General features: G+C 34.4%; 2 protein-coding genes and 4 long non-coding RNA genes across 6 annotated transcripts; 4 read left to right on the forward strand and 2 right to left on the reverse strand.

The window, feature by feature from the left end:
• The first annotated feature begins 2,866 nt into the window (after positions 1 to 2,866).
• LOC123310458 lies at positions 2,867 to 3,801 on the forward strand. The gene is made up of 2 exons (XM_044893932.1): positions 2,867 to 2,989; positions 3,498 to 3,801. Exons 1-2 carry the CDS (start codon positions 2,941 to 2,943, stop codon positions 3,785 to 3,787), a joined length of 339 nt encoding a protein of 112 aa, XP_044749867.1. The 5' UTR covers positions 2,867 to 2,940; the 3' UTR covers positions 3,788 to 3,801.
• A 261-nt stretch (positions 3,802 to 4,062) lies between these two features.
• Positions 4,063 to 18,721, forward strand: LOC123310410. Its single transcript, XM_044893877.1, has 3 exons — positions 4,063 to 4,161; positions 4,817 to 4,972; positions 18,585 to 18,721. The coding sequence occupies exons 1-3, from the start codon at positions 4,113 to 4,115 to the stop codon at positions 18,719 to 18,721; spliced, it is 342 nt and encodes a 113-aa protein (XP_044749812.1). The 5' UTR covers positions 4,063 to 4,112.
• LOC123310462 lies at positions 5,023 to 5,415 on the reverse strand. Its single transcript, XR_006537358.1, has 2 exons — positions 5,315 to 5,415; positions 5,023 to 5,125 (listed from the first exon to the last, which is right to left on the reverse strand). It is a non-coding gene; the product is annotated as an uncharacterized LOC123310462 (long non-coding RNA).
• Positions 9,306 to 9,698, reverse strand: LOC123310461. Its single transcript, XR_006537357.1, has 2 exons — positions 9,598 to 9,698; positions 9,306 to 9,408 (listed from the first exon to the last, which is right to left on the reverse strand). It is a non-coding gene; the product is annotated as an uncharacterized LOC123310461 (long non-coding RNA).
• LOC123310459 lies at positions 11,979 to 12,371 on the forward strand. The gene is made up of 2 exons (XR_006537355.1): positions 11,979 to 12,079; positions 12,269 to 12,371. It is a non-coding gene; the product is annotated as an uncharacterized LOC123310459 (long non-coding RNA).
• LOC123310460 lies at positions 15,087 to 15,479 on the forward strand. Its single transcript, XR_006537356.1, has 2 exons — positions 15,087 to 15,187; positions 15,377 to 15,479. It is a non-coding gene; the product is annotated as an uncharacterized LOC123310460 (long non-coding RNA).
• Positions 18,722 to 19,378: the final 657 nt, after the last annotated feature.

The following is a 19,378-nucleotide window of genomic DNA, read 5'->3' on the forward strand; positions in this document are numbered from 1 at the left end:
TTTTCTCGTATAATGTGCCGTTTTCGAGTACCAGTAAAATTGGGGGACTTGGAACTGTCCTGTAACTTTGGGACAATTACCCCTCTGCAGATTTCTTTGTTTCTTACCATTTATGAGTGAAGGAACAAATTTATAAGATTGTGTAGCGTCTTTTCGGTTAGTTTAACAATTAATTCCTGTTGAGTTTGCCGAGACCAGAGTGTTTGAATTGACAGGAAAAATTAACCGATTCAGGAGAGTAAAAGTGCGTTTTTTTATGGCCCTGTACATGTGTTTCACTTTGGGCATGTGTGATTTTTTCTGGATACGTGGGATATTGGGATATTAGATATTTCATGAAACAAGGTTGTTTACAAATCAAACGGCAACACCGATCTCATTCTTTATTTTGTTGTTTCATAATGTGACTTGGGAAAATGCCGAATAGATACAAGCGACGCCATCTAATGAATATTTGAACGTATGGTAAAATAGAAGTATTCATCATATTTTCTCGTAAAATGCGCAGTTTTAAAGTAATTTGAAGTTCAAAAATAAAAAATATCTGTGAAATTGGAAAAATTGCGTACTTTGACCGAACGCAACTCTGTTTAAAACATCCACAGATGTCATAGATTTAGCTTGTTATTCTGCAGGTAATTTTGCTTTTCCAGAGGTGGCACAGCTTTCCTTATGAAAACTCAAAATGGCTATATTTCTTCATCGGAAGATGGGGCTATAGGAAAAAAGTATTTATTTTGACCTTAAGAATCTACTGTTGAAATATTTGTAGGAGTCAAAGACGAGTATAATAACCCAGCTTTCAGGTTTTCAACAAGTCATACTTTTTTAAGAAAATTGTTCAAACATCTTTTTTATCTATTTTGATCATAAAATTGTTTGAGTACATTTCTTCACAGAAACATTCGATAACAGAAAAATGAGAGTAAAACTGATATATTCCCAGATAACTCACATGTATGTATGTATGCCTTACATACTAAAGTATGTTGTTCGTCTACAGTTAGTATGAGAATTGGGATAAGTGTTAATTTAAGTAGCATCAAGTATCACCTAACAACTATCAAGTAACAAACAGTCAGAATGTTACACCATTTATACAGAATTAAAAATTAACCTTTTATATTTTCATAATAGCTGACCAAGCAGACATTGCCCTGTCCTGGTGAGGGAATATTTAGTGATTGAAAAAAAGTTTTCATTTTGAACTTTTCAGTGAAAAAATTGATTGAGTGCCTACATATTTAGAAAAAAAAAATAAGATAAAGTTGATACTTGCTAATTGTTATTTTGTGCTGCATAAAACCATACTAATATTGCCTTTAAGACTGTAAAAACGGATTCTTGATCGTAAGGGTAGTAATGCTTTGCGTTACGAGAGCTCATTAAATATCCCTAATAGTAATATTTCAAAGCACCCCTCAGATAAAGCAAATTAACAGATAACATTGTCAATGCGGAACCACATGTCACATAGAGTTTCCAAACTCCGTTGAATTAATAAAATAAATTCAGCGAAATGTATACTAAATGTCGAGAAGAACTATTAGACGCTCGCTGTTTATTACCTGAACTACCAACTGTTGTTCTATTCGATTCTTTATGGTCTTCTGACCTATTATTCCCCAATTCAGCCTTCGCTAGCCATTAAATAAACCAATTTAATCCATCTCCTGAAAACGGTAACTTCATTTCAATGAGATATCTATTTTCAAAATAGTAAAAATAGGCTATTTTAATTTTATTCTATTATAAGAACGCTGTTTCAGATTTGTCGATCACAAAATGAATCATTTGAACTTCGAAGATATTCTTGGTGTTCTTTATCTCACATTAAGATATTTCCCATCTTATCCGGGACATCCTGTATAAAGAAACGTTCGATATTCTCACAACAGATTCGACAAAACTATACCTACCAGTGTAAAATCAAAAATAGACTGAAGTCAATAGAAAATGTTCTCGTCTAAATATGCGAAATACGTGTACTGGTAGGATAATTTCTAGTTTTTACCAGCATAGGCTACATACATTTTCGAAATTCAATGTTCATTCGGGTATCATTTCGATATTCTGATGATACCCTGATGGTGAGTATGGCGACCACCATTTATTTGTCCCTACTGGATTTAACTTTGAGGATTATCTAGAAATCCGCAGATGTCTACCTTGAGACTAATGAGCCCAACTCGTTAGTCAATTGTCTTGCTGCTGACAAGGCCTTCTGTATATGCCCCGCATACTAAATGGAGTTCCTTCGGTTAATAATCGATTTAGGTGGCCACTTATCACAAAGTTCCTGATTGCTGCAAATACACCAAAAAAATTTGATCTCGATGTACATTCATTGGATAATTTAAATGTGATGCTTCAGCTCTACCAACGAAAATAAATATTTCATATCATTTTGTAGTCCTCGAAGGAGGGACAAATAATTTTGGATATTATGCACATTCTGAACTTGTTCTTTTTCTTGCGATACAGATCCGATCAAAATGAATTAAAATTGTGTTTCAGGAATAATTCCTTCCAATATCTTTCAAATAACAAACATATTTACTGGGTTTCAATTGAAAAAGAATGGTGTTATTTCGAACATTGAAAACAAATTAAAATTCCTAGAATATCAAGCAGTAGATAAGGATTAATAAATATTCCGTATGGAAGATAGCACTGAAGGAACTGAATAATGCACAAAGAAATATCCAAAAACATCCAAGATTTCGAATTTAAAGTGAGGTTTCAAAACGCTCAGTGGAAAATTTCTCAAACATTTCCTGAATGGCCCCCACTGGATGTTTTGCATGAACCCATTTATTGATTAGGTACTCATTTATAATTATTTTAAAAGAACGATAATGTCTTATTATAGCACCGATAAGGTTTTTCATGTCCCCTCTCTACATGCATTATAACCCAAAAGTAAAAGTTTCGTGAAAAATGTGGTGTTTAAATCTGCTACTGTTGCTCTCGGTATATATTGGTCAAGGTAATAGAGTCGATAAATATTCATTCCTTGACTTAATGTGGCCATCATTAATGAATATCCATAATCGAACTAAAAACTTAATTACATGATTTTTATCCACCTGAAGATGCCACTATGATAGCGAAACACGTTCATTCATTCATTGCTGTATCCCGTTACCGGGAATTAATCCACAAAAAGACATAAAAAAAGAATAGACTTTTAATTTCTTAGGGCTAATTGCGATTGTCTGCCCTCCTGTGACTGAAGAGACACCCAACCGTGACCTACAGATCCTTCCACACTCGAGTCTCCACTAAAACTGTGCACCATGGGCCTCCACTGTGACCTGTCGAAAGCTAGTTGTTCACAGTTATGATTGGCATCATATTACTAGTGTGTTGAAGTATTTCACAAAAAAGTTACAAAAAAGAAAGTTCATGTAATTTGCCAGACTGCAAAATGTGAATTGTAATGGTTCATGTAGATTCTGTACTAGAAATATGGTAATGAACTGTGCAATTTCCAGGTACAAGTCTACAGTGCTATCATTGCGCCCAAGATACCATTAACTTTGTTGGAGACTGCATGGAAGGTTACTGTAATCTGAAACCCATCACTTGTGAAGCCAATCAAACTGCTTGTTACATCTACAGCTTTATGGAGGGATATTGGGATAATATACATTTTCGTAGGGGTTGTACGGATAACCCTGATAACTTATGCAAAAACTTAAAAGCGACCAAGTATATATCCTCGATCTGTTATATATGTAAAGATGACAAATGTAACTATATGCATGTATCCGAGACTAAATAATTGATTCCTCATACATATGAGTCTCTAATTATCATGTCTTCTGAAAACAATAAAGATGAGTTGAATAGGAAAATGAAACTTTTTCAAAATCAGGATGTTATATTCTGAAATTCTTTAAAGTGAGGTTTCAAAACGCTCAGTGGAAAAATTCTCAAACATTTTCTGAATGGCCCCCACTGGATATTTTGCATGAACCCATTTATTGATTAGGTATTCATTTATGATTATTTCAAAAGAAAGATAATGTATAATTATAGCAGAGATAAGGTTTTTCATGCCACTACTGTACATTCATTATAACCCAAAAGAAAAAGTTTCGTGGAAAATGTGGTGTTTCAATCTGCTCCTGCTGCTGTCGGTATATATTGGTCAAGGTAATAGAGTCGATAAATATTCAGATCTTGAATTAATGTGGCCATCATTATTGAATATCCACAATCGAACTAAAAACTTAATTACATGATGCTACTGTGATAGCGAAACAAGTGTAGTAGTTGGAAAACTATCAGAAATAAACACCAAAGATTTTTCAGTTCCTAGTTTTACCTAAGATATTATTGGTTGAACCTAAATAATCTCATATTAAAATTTACGTAAGCATTCGAAATTTTACTAAATAAAACGTTAATTGATAAAAAATTTCTGCAATCATGAAATATTTGTAGAACGACGTAATTATAATAAAAATATAATATTGAATACTTAGGTGGCAAGTTTTTACCAACAGTTTACTTATGATATGTCAATAAAGTAGAATTAACTACTTATATGGATGGATTTTAGGGATCTACTATTCTGTAGATTTCAAGATCGATTTCTGATAACATTTCAATAAATTCATGGAAAAAACGGCACACTAGAAAACAGAAAAATCATTTCAATGATATATTTATATTACTACTGCGTTTAAGTATTTTACAAAATGTAAAACAGAAAGTTCATCAAATTTGCAGGACTGCGAAATGTGAATTGTACTAGTTCATGTAGATTCTGTACTAGAAATATGGTAATGAACTGTACAATTTCCAGGTACAAGTCTACAGTGCTATCATTGCACCCAAGATACCATTAACTTTGTTGGAGACTGCATGGAAGGTTACTGTACTCTGAAACCCATCACTTGTGAAGCCAACCAAACTGCTTGTTACATCTATAGCTTTATGGAGGGATCTTGGGATAACATACATTATCGTAGGGTCTATACGTAGTTTGGATTATAACGACCTATTTTCTTCAATATAAGTTGAGTTTTTAATGGGTTTAAGGTCTGAAGATGACAAAAACCAATTTATTTAGTTGCCGACAGTTTCGATAACTTTTATTATCATCATCAGGGCTCTGAAATGAGATGTACAAATCATTGAAAATCTTGACATCATCTACACAAATACTCCAAAAAAAAAACACATTTACACCGATTTAAATGCACAAAGGTAAAAGTAAACTGAACAAGTACAAGATAACGAAAAAACCAAACAGTAGGTAATTGGAAATTCAAGGGTCCATCCTTCTGTATGTGGTACTTACAGCTAAGTTTTTGGTTTTCCAAGTCTAATCATTAAAATATTAGGAAATGAACAGCAATAACACAACATGGAACCTATGTTTACAAATTCACAAATGACAAGTCTGATATGCAAGAACGTATACATGTGGTAAGAGAAATCTAGAAACGTTTCGCCGAAGGACAAACATCGAATATTTCCTTTTCTTCCTTTCTTCTCTTCCTTCTTTTTTTTTTCTTTTTTCCTTTTCCTTTTTTTTTTAATATTGATAAAGAGTACTAGGTTATACCTTTAATACGGTCCAACAAGTTGAAATATGCCGAATTCAAATTTTCTATATCTGATCTTTTGTTCAGAGTGTTCTCCTCATTGCGTATGGCAATCATTTCATGCAAAAGCCGCTTTTTTAACATTTTTTGCCTTCCCACTACCTCCACCCTCTCAAAGTCAAAACGATGTAAAGTGTCCAACGTATGTTGTGCAAGGGCTGTTATATTGTCTTTCTTTTTAATTGGATTGAGAGAATTCAACATGTCTCTACGGTGTTCTGCTATGCGAGTCTGCATGTATCTTCCTGTTTGGCCAATATACGTTTGGTTGCAATCGTTGCAAGGTATTCGGTAAACTACCCCTGATAACTGGTCTTTCGGAGTTTCATCTTTTAACCTTGAATAGTATTTTTTTATGGTGTTCTGAGATTTTTGTGTGATCTCCACATTATCAGATTTTAATATCTTTGCTATTTTCTGTGACAGTTTTTTTATATATGGGATTTTGTAATATTTTTTGTTTTCTCGTGTCTCTCTTGTGGTCGTATTCTGGGTGGAAATATTCATATTAATTAGTCTTCTGATAATAGATATAGGGTAGTTGTTACCCAGGAGGATGTTTTTTATCTTCTCTATATTTTTACCATGAAAGGATGGGTGCGATAGTAGCAAGGCCCTTCGCATCAGATTTTCAGCTGTGTTCAATTTTTGCGAGAAGGGATGGTGTGAATTGAAATTCAATATTCTGCCCGAATATGTTGGTTTGTGGTACCAGTCTACTTTCAGTTTGTTGTCCTCTCGAATTATCAGTGTGTCAAGGAATGATATTTTTCTATCCTTTTCTATTTCTAACGTAAACTGAATTCGTGGGTGATATTTATTAAAAGTTTCCAGAACAAAATTCACTTGATCAGCAGGAACTGCGGCGAAGATATCATCAACATATCTTTTAAAAACTGGTATATTGAATGGTAGAACCTTTAAAGCATTGTCCTGCAAATCAGCCACCACAATGTCAGCAACCACAGGTGCCAAGCAATTTCCCATGCCTAGACCAAAAATCTGAATATAGAATTCGTTGTCATAGCTGAAATATCCATTGTCAACACATAGATGAAAAAGTGTTTTGAATTCAGTTAATGTTATTTTTGTATGAGGTTCTATCTTTGTCCAATCCCTCTCTATAATTTTGACCGCTAGTTCTATAGGGACATTAGTAAACAAAGAGACAATGTCGAGAGATATCAAGATATATCCGTCAGGTATTTCTACATTTTCCAGCTCTCTAACAAACTCAAAAGAATTTCGGACGTATTTATAATCCTTTTCGAAAATGTGGTCTAGCAATTTTGAGAGGTATTTGCTTAAGTTGTACAATGGACTGCCTACACAACTGACAATCGGTCTGAAAGGACAATTCTCTTTGTGTACTTTAGGAAGAAAATAAACTTTTGGAGAAACACCATTCTCACATTTCAAATACTTGAGAGTACCTTGATCAATATGGCCAAGCTTGTATAATATGGTGATGGTTTTATTCAATTTATTTTGTACCACCTTTGTAGGGTCACTTTTTAATTTTTTATAGGTCTTTGGATCGTTTAACATGTTTTTTGTGTCAGAATCATATTTTTGTTTGCATAAAACGACAGTTGTGTTCCCCTTATCCGCTTTTGTAATAAGAACTTCTTTATGTTGTTTTAAAAAATTTTTAGATTCGTTCGACCGGGTACCACACAAACGACTGTTAGCGAAGCTTGAAAAACTTGGTATACGCGGCCCCCTTCTTGCCTGGATCAGTTCTTTCCTCTCAAACAGGATGTTTCGTGTTCGTGTGGGTGATTCCCTATCGAGTGCCAGAAGCGTTACCAGCGGTGTACCCCAGGGATCGGTACTTGGACCTATCCTATTCATCCTATATACCTCGGACCTGCCAGGCCTGTTGAAGTCGAGGTGCTCACTGTTCGCCGATGATACGAAGATTTACGGAAATCCCATCTCTGATGCTGCTCTGATCCAAGATGACCTTCGAGCCCTACATGAGTGGTCAAGGAAGTGGCTCCTTCCACTGAATCTTGAAAAGTGCAGAGTGATTCACATGGGCAAAAACAATCCGAGGACAACTTATCATTTATCAGGCAACGTGATCGAGTCCACCAAGACGCATTCTGACCTTGGTGTTATTATCTCTGAAAATCTATCCTGGTCAGAGCATATTCTGCACATCACCAACAGAGCCAAAAAAGTGTTGTATATGATTCAGAAAGCCTTTCCTCGAAGCGACATACAGGTTTGTAAGACACTGTACACATCTTACGTGCGCCCAATCTTGGAGTTCGCTGGTCCTGTCTGGTCTCCAACACTAGTCCGTGATACCACGCTTCTAGAATCAATTCAGCGACGAGCTACACGTCTTCCCTACGGTCGGTACCGCCCATCCTACGAGGAGAGACTAACTATCTTTGACCTCCCATCATTTGCCAGCCGCCGTACACGTGGGGACTTGATCACCACATACCGAGCGCTTAATGGTATGTTCGGTGTAGATGTTTCTCATCTATACCAACTAAATGCTGACCAGCGACTTCGAGGACATCGTTTCAAGTTACGGAAGGAAAAGTTCAGGCTTCCTTGCAGAGAGTATTTTCTTTGCAATCGTGTTTTCGACCTATGGAATCACCTGCCAGAGAGTATTGTTAACTCGCCATCCGTGAATGCCTTCAAAAACAGTTTCGACCGGTGGGCCAGTGCTTGAGTGTTTATATTGTGTTATTATCCTTCTTTTTTTTTTTTTTTTTTGTACTGTGGAATTCATATTTTCATTTCTTTTATTGAGTTTATAGGTTTATACCTCTACCTCATATCTGCATATAATAATAATAATAATAATAATAATTCTCAATTTTAGAGAGGAACCTATCATTATCAGTACGATCATCAAATCCTGATTTGACGAAATTCGTAATTGCATGAATTATGTTATTTCTCTTCTCCACAGTGACGCTCTCGTCTGTATAATGTGCTAAAATATATTCCACATCTATAATAAGTTGTTGTAGTGGAATATTATTTTTTCTAAAAGGTAAATTGAACTGCGCCCCAAGGCTCAAAAAATACTGAACATTTATTGGAAAAGAAACAGTTGACAGATTAATGAACCATTTTTCATCAATTATTGTTGGTGTTATTTCAGATTTAATGTGACCAAGTTTTAACCTGTCAAATTTGCATCTTTGTTTTGTTCTAATAATTGAAAATTCCCTACTGTAAAATACCCTCTGCTTCCTCAAAAACATCATATAGATGTCAGGGGGTAACTCATTCTGTAGACTAGTTTGTATGTCTTTGATCTCTCTCTCTATACTCTTCACCTTCCAGTGTGAATAACCAATCTCCAAATTCAATATTTTCCTCTTGCAATTTTGTATGATATTGTTACATTTATTAACGAATGGACTACTTGAGTCCAACAGAATTGCTAAAGTTGATTTGATAGTTTTTTGGATGTGTTTTGGATAAATACATTGATTCTTACATGTTAAAAGAAATTTCCTGTGGTTTACATAGTGTGCAAGTTTCCTGTTGAGATTCTGCCATGACTTCATTCGGCGAGTTGTTTCCAGTCCATACTTCAACCTTATAGAAGCATAGAAGCCTATAGTACCATCCATTTCCAAGTCTGAGTAGAAATCCCCAAAGAATTGAATCTATACGTAGTTTGGATTATAACGACCTATTTTCTTCAATATAAGTTGAGTTTTTAATGGGTTTAAGGTCTGAAGATGACAAAAACCAATTTATTTAGTTGCCGACAGTTTCGATAACTTTTATTATCATCATCAGGGCTCTGAAATGAGATGTACAAATCATTGAAAATCTTGACATCATCTACACAAATACTCCAAAAAAAAAACACATTTACACCGATTTAAATGCACAAAGGTAAAAGTAAACTGAACAAGTACAAGATAACGAAAAAACCAAACAGTAGGTAATTGGAAATTCAAGGGTCCATCCTTCTGTATGTGGTACTTACAGCTAAGTTTTTGGTTTTCCAAGTCTAATCATTAAAATATTAGGAAATGAACAGCAATAACACAACATGGAACCTATGTTTACAAATTCACAAATGACAAGTCTGATATGCAAGAACGTATACATGTGGTAAGAGAAATCTAGAAACGTTTCGCCGAAGGACAAACATCGAATATTTCCTTTTCTTCCTTTCTTCTCTTCCTTCTTTTTTTTTTCTTTTTTCCTTTTCCTTTTTTTTTTAATATTGATAAAGAGTACTAGGTTATACCTTTAATACGGTCCAACAAGTTGAAATATGCCGAATTCAAATTTTCTATATCTGATCTTTTGTTCAGAGTGTTCTCCTCATTGCGTATGGCAATCATTTCATGCAAAAGCCGCTTTTTTAACATTTTTTGCCTTCCCACTACCTCCACCCTCTCAAAGTCAAAACGATGTAAAGTGTCCAACGTATGTTGTGCAAGGGCTGTTATATTGTCTTTCTTTTTAATTGGATTGAGAGAATTCAACATGTCTCTACGGTGTTCTGCTATGCGAGTCTGCATGTATCTTCCTGTTTGGCCAATATACGTTTGGTTGCAATCGTTGCAAGGTATTCGGTAAACTACCCCTGATAACTGGTCTTTCGGAGTTTCATCTTTTAACCTTGAATAGTATTTTTTTTTATGGTGTTCTGAGATTTTTGTGTGATCTCCACATTATCAGATTTTAATATCTTTGCTATTTTCTGTGACAGTTTTTTTATATATGGGATTTTGTAATATTTTTTGTTTTCTCGTGTCTCTCTTGTGGTCGTATTCTGGGTGGAAATATTCATATTAATTAGTCTTCTGATAATAGATATAGGGTAGTTGTTACCCAGGAGGATGTTTTTTATCTTCTCTATATTTTTACCATGAAAGGATGGGTGCGATAGTAGCAAGGCCCTTCGCATCAGATTTTCAGCTGTGTTCAATTTTTGCGAGAAGGGATGGTGTGAATTGAAATTCAATATTCTGCCCGAATATGTTGGTTTGTGGTACCAGTCTACTTTCAGTTTGTTGTCCTCTCGAATTATCAGTGTGTCAAGGAATGATATTTTTCTATCCTTTTCTATTTCTAACGTAAACTGAATTCGTGGGTGATATTTATTAAAAGTTTCCAGAACAAAATTCACTTGATCAGCAGGAACTGCGGCGAAGATATCATCAACATATCTTTTAAAAACTGGTAGTGGTGCCACTGGTGGTGGCTGATTTGCAGGACAATGCTTTAAAGGTTCTACCATTCAATATACCAGTTTTTAAAAGATATGTTGATGATATCTTCGCCGCAGTTCCTGCTGATCAAGTGAATTTTGTTCTGGAAACTTTTAATAAATATCACCCACGAATTCAGTTTACGTTAGAAATAGAAAAGGATAGAAAAATATCATTCCTTGACACACTGATAATTCGAGAGGACAACAAACTGAAAGTAGACTGGTACCACAAACCAACATATTCGGGCAGAATATTGAATTTCAATTCACACCATCCCTTCTCGCAAAAATTGAACACAGCTGAAAATCTGATGCGAAGGGCCTTGCTACTATCGCACCCATCCTTTCATGGTAAAAATATAGAGAAGATAAAAAACATCCTCCTGGGTAACAACTACCCTATATCTATTATCAGAAGACTAATTAATATGAATATTTCCACCCAGAATACGACCACAAGAGAGACACGAGAAAACAAAAAATATTACAAAATCCCATATATAAAAAAACTGTCACAGAAAATAGCAAAGATATTAAAATCTGATAATGTGGAGATCACACAAAAATCTCAGAACACCATAAAAAAATACTATTCAAGGTTAAAAGATGAAACTCCGAAAGACCAGTTATCAGGGGTAGTTTACCGAATACCTTGCAACGATTGCAACCAAACGTATATTGGCCAAACAGGAAGATACATGCAGACTCGCATAGCAGAACACCGTAGAGACATGTTGAATTCTCTCAATCCAATTAAAAAGAAAGACAATATAACAGCCCTTGCACAACATACGTTGGACACTTTACATCGTTTTGACTTTGAGAGGGTGGAGGTAGTGGGAAGGCAAAAAATGTTAAAAAAGCGGCTTTTGCATGAAATGATTGCCATACGCAATGAGGAGAACACTCTGAACAAAAGATCAGATATAGAAAATTTGAATTCGGCATATTTCAACTTGTTGGACCGTATTAAAGGTATAACCTAGTACTCTTTATCAATATTAAAAAAAAAAAGGAAAAGGAAAAAAGAAAAAAAAAAGAAGGAAGAGAAGAAAGGAAGAAAAGGAAATATTCGATGTTTGTCCTTCGGCGAAACGTTTCTAGATTTCTCTTACCACATGTATACGTTCTTGCATATCAGACTTGTCATTTGTGAATTTGTAAACATAGGTTCCATGTTGTGTTATTGCTGTTCATTTCCTAATATTTTAATGATTAGACTTGGAAAACCAAAAACTTAGCTGTAAGTACCACATACAGAAGGATGGACCCTTGAATTTCCAATTACCTACTGTTTGGTTTTTTCGTTATCTTGTACTTGTTCAGTTTACTTTTACCTTTGTGCATTTAAATCGGTGTAAATGTGTTTTTTTTTTGGAGTATTTGTGTAGATGATGTCAAGATTTTCAATGATTTGTACATCTCATTTCAGAGCCCTGATGATGATAATAAAAGTTATCGAAACTGTCGGCAACTAAATAAATTGGTTTTTGTCATCTTCAGACCTTAAACCCATTAAAAACTCAACTTATATTGAAGAAAATAGGTCGTTATAATCCAAACTACGTATAGATTCAATTCTTTGGGGATTTCTACTCAGACTTGGAAATGGATGGTACTATAGGCTTCTATGCTTCTATAAGGTTGAAGTATGGACTGGAAACAACTCGCCGAATGAAGTCATGGCAGAATCTCAACAGGAAACTTGCACACTATGTAAACCACAGGAAATTTCTTTTAACATGTAAGAATCAATGTATTTATCCAAAACACATCCAAAAAACTATCAAATCAACTTTAGCAATTCTGTTGGACTCAAGTAGTCCATTCGTTAATAAATGTAACAATATCATACAAAATTGCAAGAGGAAAATATTGAATTTGGAGATTGGTTATTCACACTGGAAGGTGAAGAGTATAGAGAGAGAGATCAAAGACATACAAACTAGTCTACAGAATGAGTTACCCCCTGACATCTATATGATGTTTTTGAGGAAGCAGAGGGTATTTTACAGTAGGGAATTTTCAATTATTAGAACAAAACAAAGATGCAAATTTGACAGGTTAAAACTTGGTCACATTAAATCTGAAATAACACCAACAATAATTGATGAAAAATGGTTCATTAATCTGTCAACTGTTTCTTTTCCAATAAATGTTCAGTATTTTTTGAGCCTTGGGGCGCAGTTCAATTTACCTTTTAGAAAAAATAATATTCCACTACAACAACTTATTATAGATGTGGAATATATTTTAGCACATTATACAGACGAGAGCGTCACTGTGGAGAAGAGAAATAACATAATTCATGCAATTACGAATTTCGTCAAATCAGGATTTGATGATCGTACTGATAATGATAGGTTCCTCTCTAAAATTGAGAATGAATCTAAAAATTTTTTAAAACAACATAAAGAAGTTCTTATTACAAAAGCGGATAAGGGGAACACAACTGTCGTTTTATGCAAACAAAAATATGATTCTGACACAAAAAACATGTTAAACGATCCAAAGACCTATAAAAAATTAAAAAGTGACCCTACAAAGGTGGTACAAAATAAATTGAATAAAACCATCACCATATTATACAAGCTTGGCCATATTGATCAAGGTACTCTCAAGTATTTGAAATGTGAGAATGGTGTTTCTCCAAAAGTTTATTTTCTTCCTAAAGTACACAAAGAGAATTGTCCTTTCAGACCGATTGTCAGTTGTGTAGGCAGTCCATTGTACAACTTAAGCAAATACCTCTCAAAATTGCTAGACCACATTTTCGAAAAGGATTATAAATACGTCCGAAATTCTTTTGAGTTTGTTAGAGAGCTGGAAAATGTAGAAATACCTGACGGATATATCTTGATATCTCTCGACATTGTCTCTTTGTTTACTAATGTCCCTATAGAACTAGCGGTCAAAATTATAGAGAGGGATTGGACAAAGATAGAACCTCATACAAAAATAACATTAACTGAATTCAAAACACTTTTTCATCTATGTGTTGACAATGGATATTTCAGCTATGACAACGAATTCTATATTCAGATTTTTGGTCTAGGCATGGGAAATTGCTTGGCACCTGTGGTTGCTGACATTGTGGTGGCTGATTTGCAGGACAATGCTTTAAAGGTTCTACCATTCAATATACCAGTTTTTAAAAGATATGTTGATGATATCTTCGCCGCAGTTCCTGCTGATCAAGTGAATTTTGTTCTGGAAACTTTTAATAAATATCACCCACGAATTCAGTTTACGTTAGAAATAGAAAAGGATAGAAAAATATCATTCCTTGACACACTGATAATTCGAGAGGACAACAAACTGAAAGTAGACTGGTACCACAAACCAACATATTCGGGCAGAATATTGAATTTCAATTCACACCATCCCTTCTCGCAAAAATTGAACACAGCTGAAAATCTGATGCGAAGGGCCTTGCTACTATCGCACCCATCCTTTCATGGTAAAAATATAGAGAAGATAAAAAACATCCTCCTGGGTAACAACTACCCTATATCTATTATCAGAAGACTAATTAATATGAATATTTCCACCCAGAATACGACCACAAGAGAGACACGAGAAAACAAAAAATATTACAAAATCCCATATATAAAAAAACTGTCACAGAAAATAGCAAAGATATTAAAATCTGATAATGTGGAGATCACACAAAAATCTCAGAACACCATAAAAAAATACTATTCAAGGTTAAAAGATGAAACTCCGAAAGACCAGTTATCAGGGGTAGTTTACCGAATACCTTGCAACGATTGCAACCAAACGTATATTGGCCAAACAGGAAGATACATGCAGACTCGCATAGCAGAACACCGTAGAGACATGTTGAATTCTCTCAATCCAATTAAAAAGAAAGACAATATAACAGCCCTTGCACAACATACGTTGGACACTTTACATCGTTTTGACTTTGAGAGGGTGGAGGTAGTGGGAAGGCAAAAAATGTTAAAAAAGCGGCTTTTGCATGAAATGATTGCCATACGCAATGAGGAGAACACTCTGAACAAAAGATCAGATATAGAAAATTTGAATTCGGCATATTTCAACTTGTTGGACCGTATTAAAGGTATAACCTAGTACTCTTTATCAATATTAAAAAAAAAAGGAAAAGGAAAAAAGAAAAAAAAAAGAAGGAAGAGAAGAAAGGAAGAAAAGGAAATATTCGATGTTTGTCCTTCGGCGAAACGTTTCTAGATTTCTCTTACCACATGTATACGTTCTTGCATATCAGACTTGTCATTTGTGAATTTGTAAACATAGGTTCCATGTTGTGTTATTGCTGTTCATTTCCTAATATTTTAATGATTAGACTTGGAAAACCAAAAACTTAGCTGTAAGTACCACATACAGAAGGATGGACCCTTGAATTTCCAATTACCTACTGTTTGGTTTTTTCGTTATCTTGTACTTGTTCAGTTTACTTTTACCTTTGTGCATTTAAATCGGTGTAAATGTGTTTTTTTTTTGGAGTATTTGTGTAGATGATGTCAAGATTTTCAATGATTTGTACATCTCATTTCAGAGCCCTGATGATGATAATAAAAGTTATCGAAACTGTCGGCAACTAAATAAATTGGTTTTTGTCATCTTCAGACCTTAAACCCATTAAAAACTCAACTTATATTGAAGAAAATAGGTCGTTATAATCCAAACTACGTATAGATTCAATTCTTTGGGGATTTCTACTCAGACTTGGAAATGGATGGTACTATAGGCTTCTATGCTTCTATAAGGTTGAAGTATGGACTGGAAACAACTCGCCGAATGAAGTCATGGCAGAATCTCAACAGGAAACTTGCACACTATGTAAACCACAGGAAATTTCTTTTAACATGTAAGAATCAATGTATTTATCCAAAACACATCCAAAAAACTATCAAATCAACTTTAGCAATTCTGTTGGACTCAAGTAGTCCATTCGTTAATAAATGTAACAATATCATACAAAATTGCAAGAGGAAAATATTGAATTTGGAGATTGGTTATTCACACTGGAAGGTGAAGAGTATAGAGAGAGAGATCAAAGACATACAAACTAGTCTACAGAATGAGTTACCCCCTGACATCTATATGATGTTTTTGAGGAAGCAGAGGGTATTTTACAGTAGGGAATTTTCAATTATTAGAACAAAACAAAGATGCAAATTTGACAGGTTAAAACTTGGTCACATTAAATCTGAAATAACACCAACAATAATTGATGAAAAATGGTTCATTAATCTGTCAACTGTTTCTTTTCCAATAAATGTTCAGTATTTTTTGAGCCTTGGGGCGCAGTTCAATTTACCTTTTAGAAAAAATAATATTCCACTACAACAACTTATTATAGATGTGGAATATATTTTAGCACATTATACAGACGAGAGCGTCACTGTGGAGAAGAGAAATAACATAATTCATGCAATTACGAATTTCGTCAAATCAGGATTTGATGATCGTACTGATAATGATAGGTTCCTCTCTAAAATTGAGAATGAATCTAAAAATTTTTTAAAACAACATAAAGAAGTTCTTATTACAAAAGCGGATAAGGGGAACACAACTGTCGTTTTATGCAAACAAAAATATGATTCTGACACAAAAAACATGTTAAACGATCCAAAGACCTATAAAAAATTAAAAAGTGACCCTACAAAGGTGGTACAAAATAAATTGAATAAAACCATCACCATATTATACAAGCTTGGCCATATTGATCAAGGTACTCTCAAGTATTTGAAATGTGAGAATGGTGTTTCTCCAAAAGTTTATTTTCTTCCTAAAGTACACAAAGAGAATTGTCCTTTCAGACCGATTGTCAGTTGTGTAGGCAGTCCATTGTACAACTTAAGCAAATACCTCTCAAAATTGCTAGACCACATTTTCGAAAAGGATTATAAATACGTCCGAAATTCTTTTGAGTTTGTTAGAGAGCTGGAAAATGTAGAAATACCTGACGGATATATCTTGATATCTCTCGACATTGTCTCTTTGTTTACTAATGTCCCTATAGAACTAGCGGTCAAAATTATAGAGAGGGATTGGACAAAGATAGAACCTCATACAAAAATAACATTAACTGAATCCAAAACACTTTTTCATCTATGTGTTGACAATGGATATTTCAGCTATGACAACGAATTCTATATTCAGATTTTTGGTCTAGGCATGGGAAATTGCTTGGCACCTGTGGTTGCTGACATTGTGGTGGCTGATTTGCAGGACAATGCTTTAAAGGTTCTACCATTCAATATACCAGTTTTTAAAAGATATGTTGATGATATCTTCGCCGCAGTTCCTGCTGATCAAGTGAATTTTGTTCTGGAAACTTTTAATAAATATCACCCACGAATTCAGTTTACGTTAGAAATAGAAAAGGATAGAAAAATATCATTCCTTGACACACTGATAATTCGAGAGGACAACAAACTGAAAGTAGACTGGTACCACAAACCAACATATTCGGGCAGAATATTGAATTTCAATTCACACCATCCCTTCTCGCAAAAATTGAACACAGCTGAAAATCTGATGCGAAGGGCCTTGCTACTATCGCACCCATCCTTTCATGGTAAAAATATAGAGAAGATAAAAAACATCCTCCTGGGTAACAACTACCCTATATCTATTATCAGAAGACTAATTAATATGAATATTTCCACCCAGAATACGACCACAAGAGAGACACGAGAAAACAAAAAATATTACAAAATCCCATATATAAAAAAACTGTCACAGAAAATAGCAAAGATATTAAAATCTGATAATGTGGAGATCACACAAAAATCTCAGAACACCATAAAAAAATACTATTCAAGGTTAAAAGATGAAACTCCGAAAGACCAGTTATCAGGGGTAGTTTACCGAATACCTTGCAACGATTGCAACCAAACGTATATTGGCCAAACAGGAAGATACATGCAGACTCGCATAGCAGAACACCGTAGAGACATGTTGAATTCTCTCAATCCAATTAAAAAGAAAGACAATATAACAGCCCTTGCACAACATACGTTGGACACTTTACATCGTTTTGACTTTGAGAGGGTGGAGGTAGTGGGAAGGCAAAAAATGTTAAAAAAGCGGCTTTTGCATGAAATGATTGCCATACGCAATGAGGAGAACACTCTGAACAAAAGATCAGATATAGAAAATTTGAATTCGGCATATTTCAACTTGTTGGACCGTATTAAAGGTATAACCTAGTACTCTTTATCAATATTAAAAAAAAAAGGAAAAGGAAAAAAGAAAAAAAAAAGAAGGAAGAGAAGAAAGGAAGAAAAGGAAATATTCGATGTTTGTCCTTCGGCGAAACGTTTCTAGATTTCTCTTACCACATGTATACGTTCTTGCATATCAGACTTGTCATTTGTGAATTTGTAAACATAGGTTCCATGTTGTGTTATTGCTGTTCATTTCCTAATATTTTAATGATTAGACTTGGAAAACCAAAAACTTAGCTGTAAGTACCACATACAGAAGGATGGACCCTTGAATTTCCAATTACCTACTGTTTGGTTTTTTCGTTATCTTGTACTTGCTCAGTTTACTTTTACCTTTGTGCATTTAAATCGGTGTAAATGTGTTTTTTTTTTGGAGTATTTGTGTAGATGATGTCAAGATTTTCAATGATTTGTACATCTCATTTCAGAGCCCTGATGATGATAATAAAAGTTATCGAAACTGTCGGCAACTAAATAAATTGGTTTTTGTCATCTTCAGACCTTAAACCCATTAAAAACTCAACTTATATTATCGTAGGGGTTGCACCGATAACCCTGATAACTTATGCACAAACTTGATAGCGACAAAGTATATAACCTCGACCTGTTATATATGCAAAGATGACAAATGTAACTATATGCATGTATCCGAGGTCCGAGACTAAATAAAATTGATTCCTCATACTCATGAGTCTATTTTATTATCATATATAAATTCTCAAAACAATAAAGACGAGTCAAATGGAAAAATGAAACATTTTTATAAACCAGGATGTTATTATTTACATGGATCTGGAGTTTTCCCCTATTGGTTCGATAATAATTCTTATCCGATTTAAAATTTAGAATTTTCATCATATCTTACAATTTGCATCATAATTCTTGTCCTATGAAATGAAGAGCGTAGGAATCTTAAAAACATATCGGGATATAAAGGTTGCTGCCCTTCAAAAGATGGTTTATATTATCCTGAAAAGCAATAAAAATATTTATGTATAAGCAGTCTTTTTAATTGCTCAATGAAAATTAAGTATATGTGACTCAAATATGAATTCTAAAACTGAAAATTTTGATCAAAAGCTTCAATAATATTAACAGCATATTCAAAATACATGCTTCTTTTCCGGGGAAGAAATGAACCCATTACTGACATCGCTTTCCGATTCGTACATTCCCAAATAGCCACACTCGACTGCAATAACTTCTCGTATGTGCGTCACAGGGACGAAATCGTATGTTTGAGACTTGAGAGCGGCAAGGAGTGAAGCGAGGAAACGATCTAAATATGCAGCAAGGGTAGTAGCACTTGGTCCAGCCAGACT

This window comes from Coccinella septempunctata, chromosome 3 (assembly GCF_907165205.1).
Source record: "Coccinella septempunctata chromosome 3, icCocSept1.1, whole genome shotgun sequence".
NCBI classification, from domain to species: Eukaryota; Metazoa; Arthropoda; class Insecta; order Coleoptera; family Coccinellidae; genus Coccinella; species Coccinella septempunctata.

What these genes read in the sequence shown, in the direction of transcription:
- LOC123310458 (XM_044893932.1), top strand. Translation starts at nt 2,941, where the DNA reads ATGTGGTGTTTAAATCTGCTACTGTTGCTCTCGGTATATATTGGTCAA. An exon ending in CTCGGTATATATTGGTCAAG is followed by an intron (nt 2,990 to 3,497) that starts GTAATAGAGTCG and finishes TGCAATTTCCAG; the next exon opens with GTACAAGTCTACAGTGCTAT.
- LOC123310410 (XM_044893877.1), top strand. Translation starts at nt 4,113, where the DNA reads ATGTGGTGTTTCAATCTGCTCCTGCTGCTGTCGGTATATATTGGTCAA. An exon ending in GTCGGTATATATTGGTCAAG is followed by an intron (nt 4,162 to 4,816) that starts GTAATAGAGTCG and finishes TACAATTTCCAG; the next exon opens with GTACAAGTCTACAGTGCTAT. An exon ending in GGGATCTTGGGATAACATAC is followed by an intron (nt 4,973 to 18,584) that starts ATTATCGTAGGG and finishes AACTCAACTTAT; the next exon opens with ATTATCGTAGGGGTTGCACC.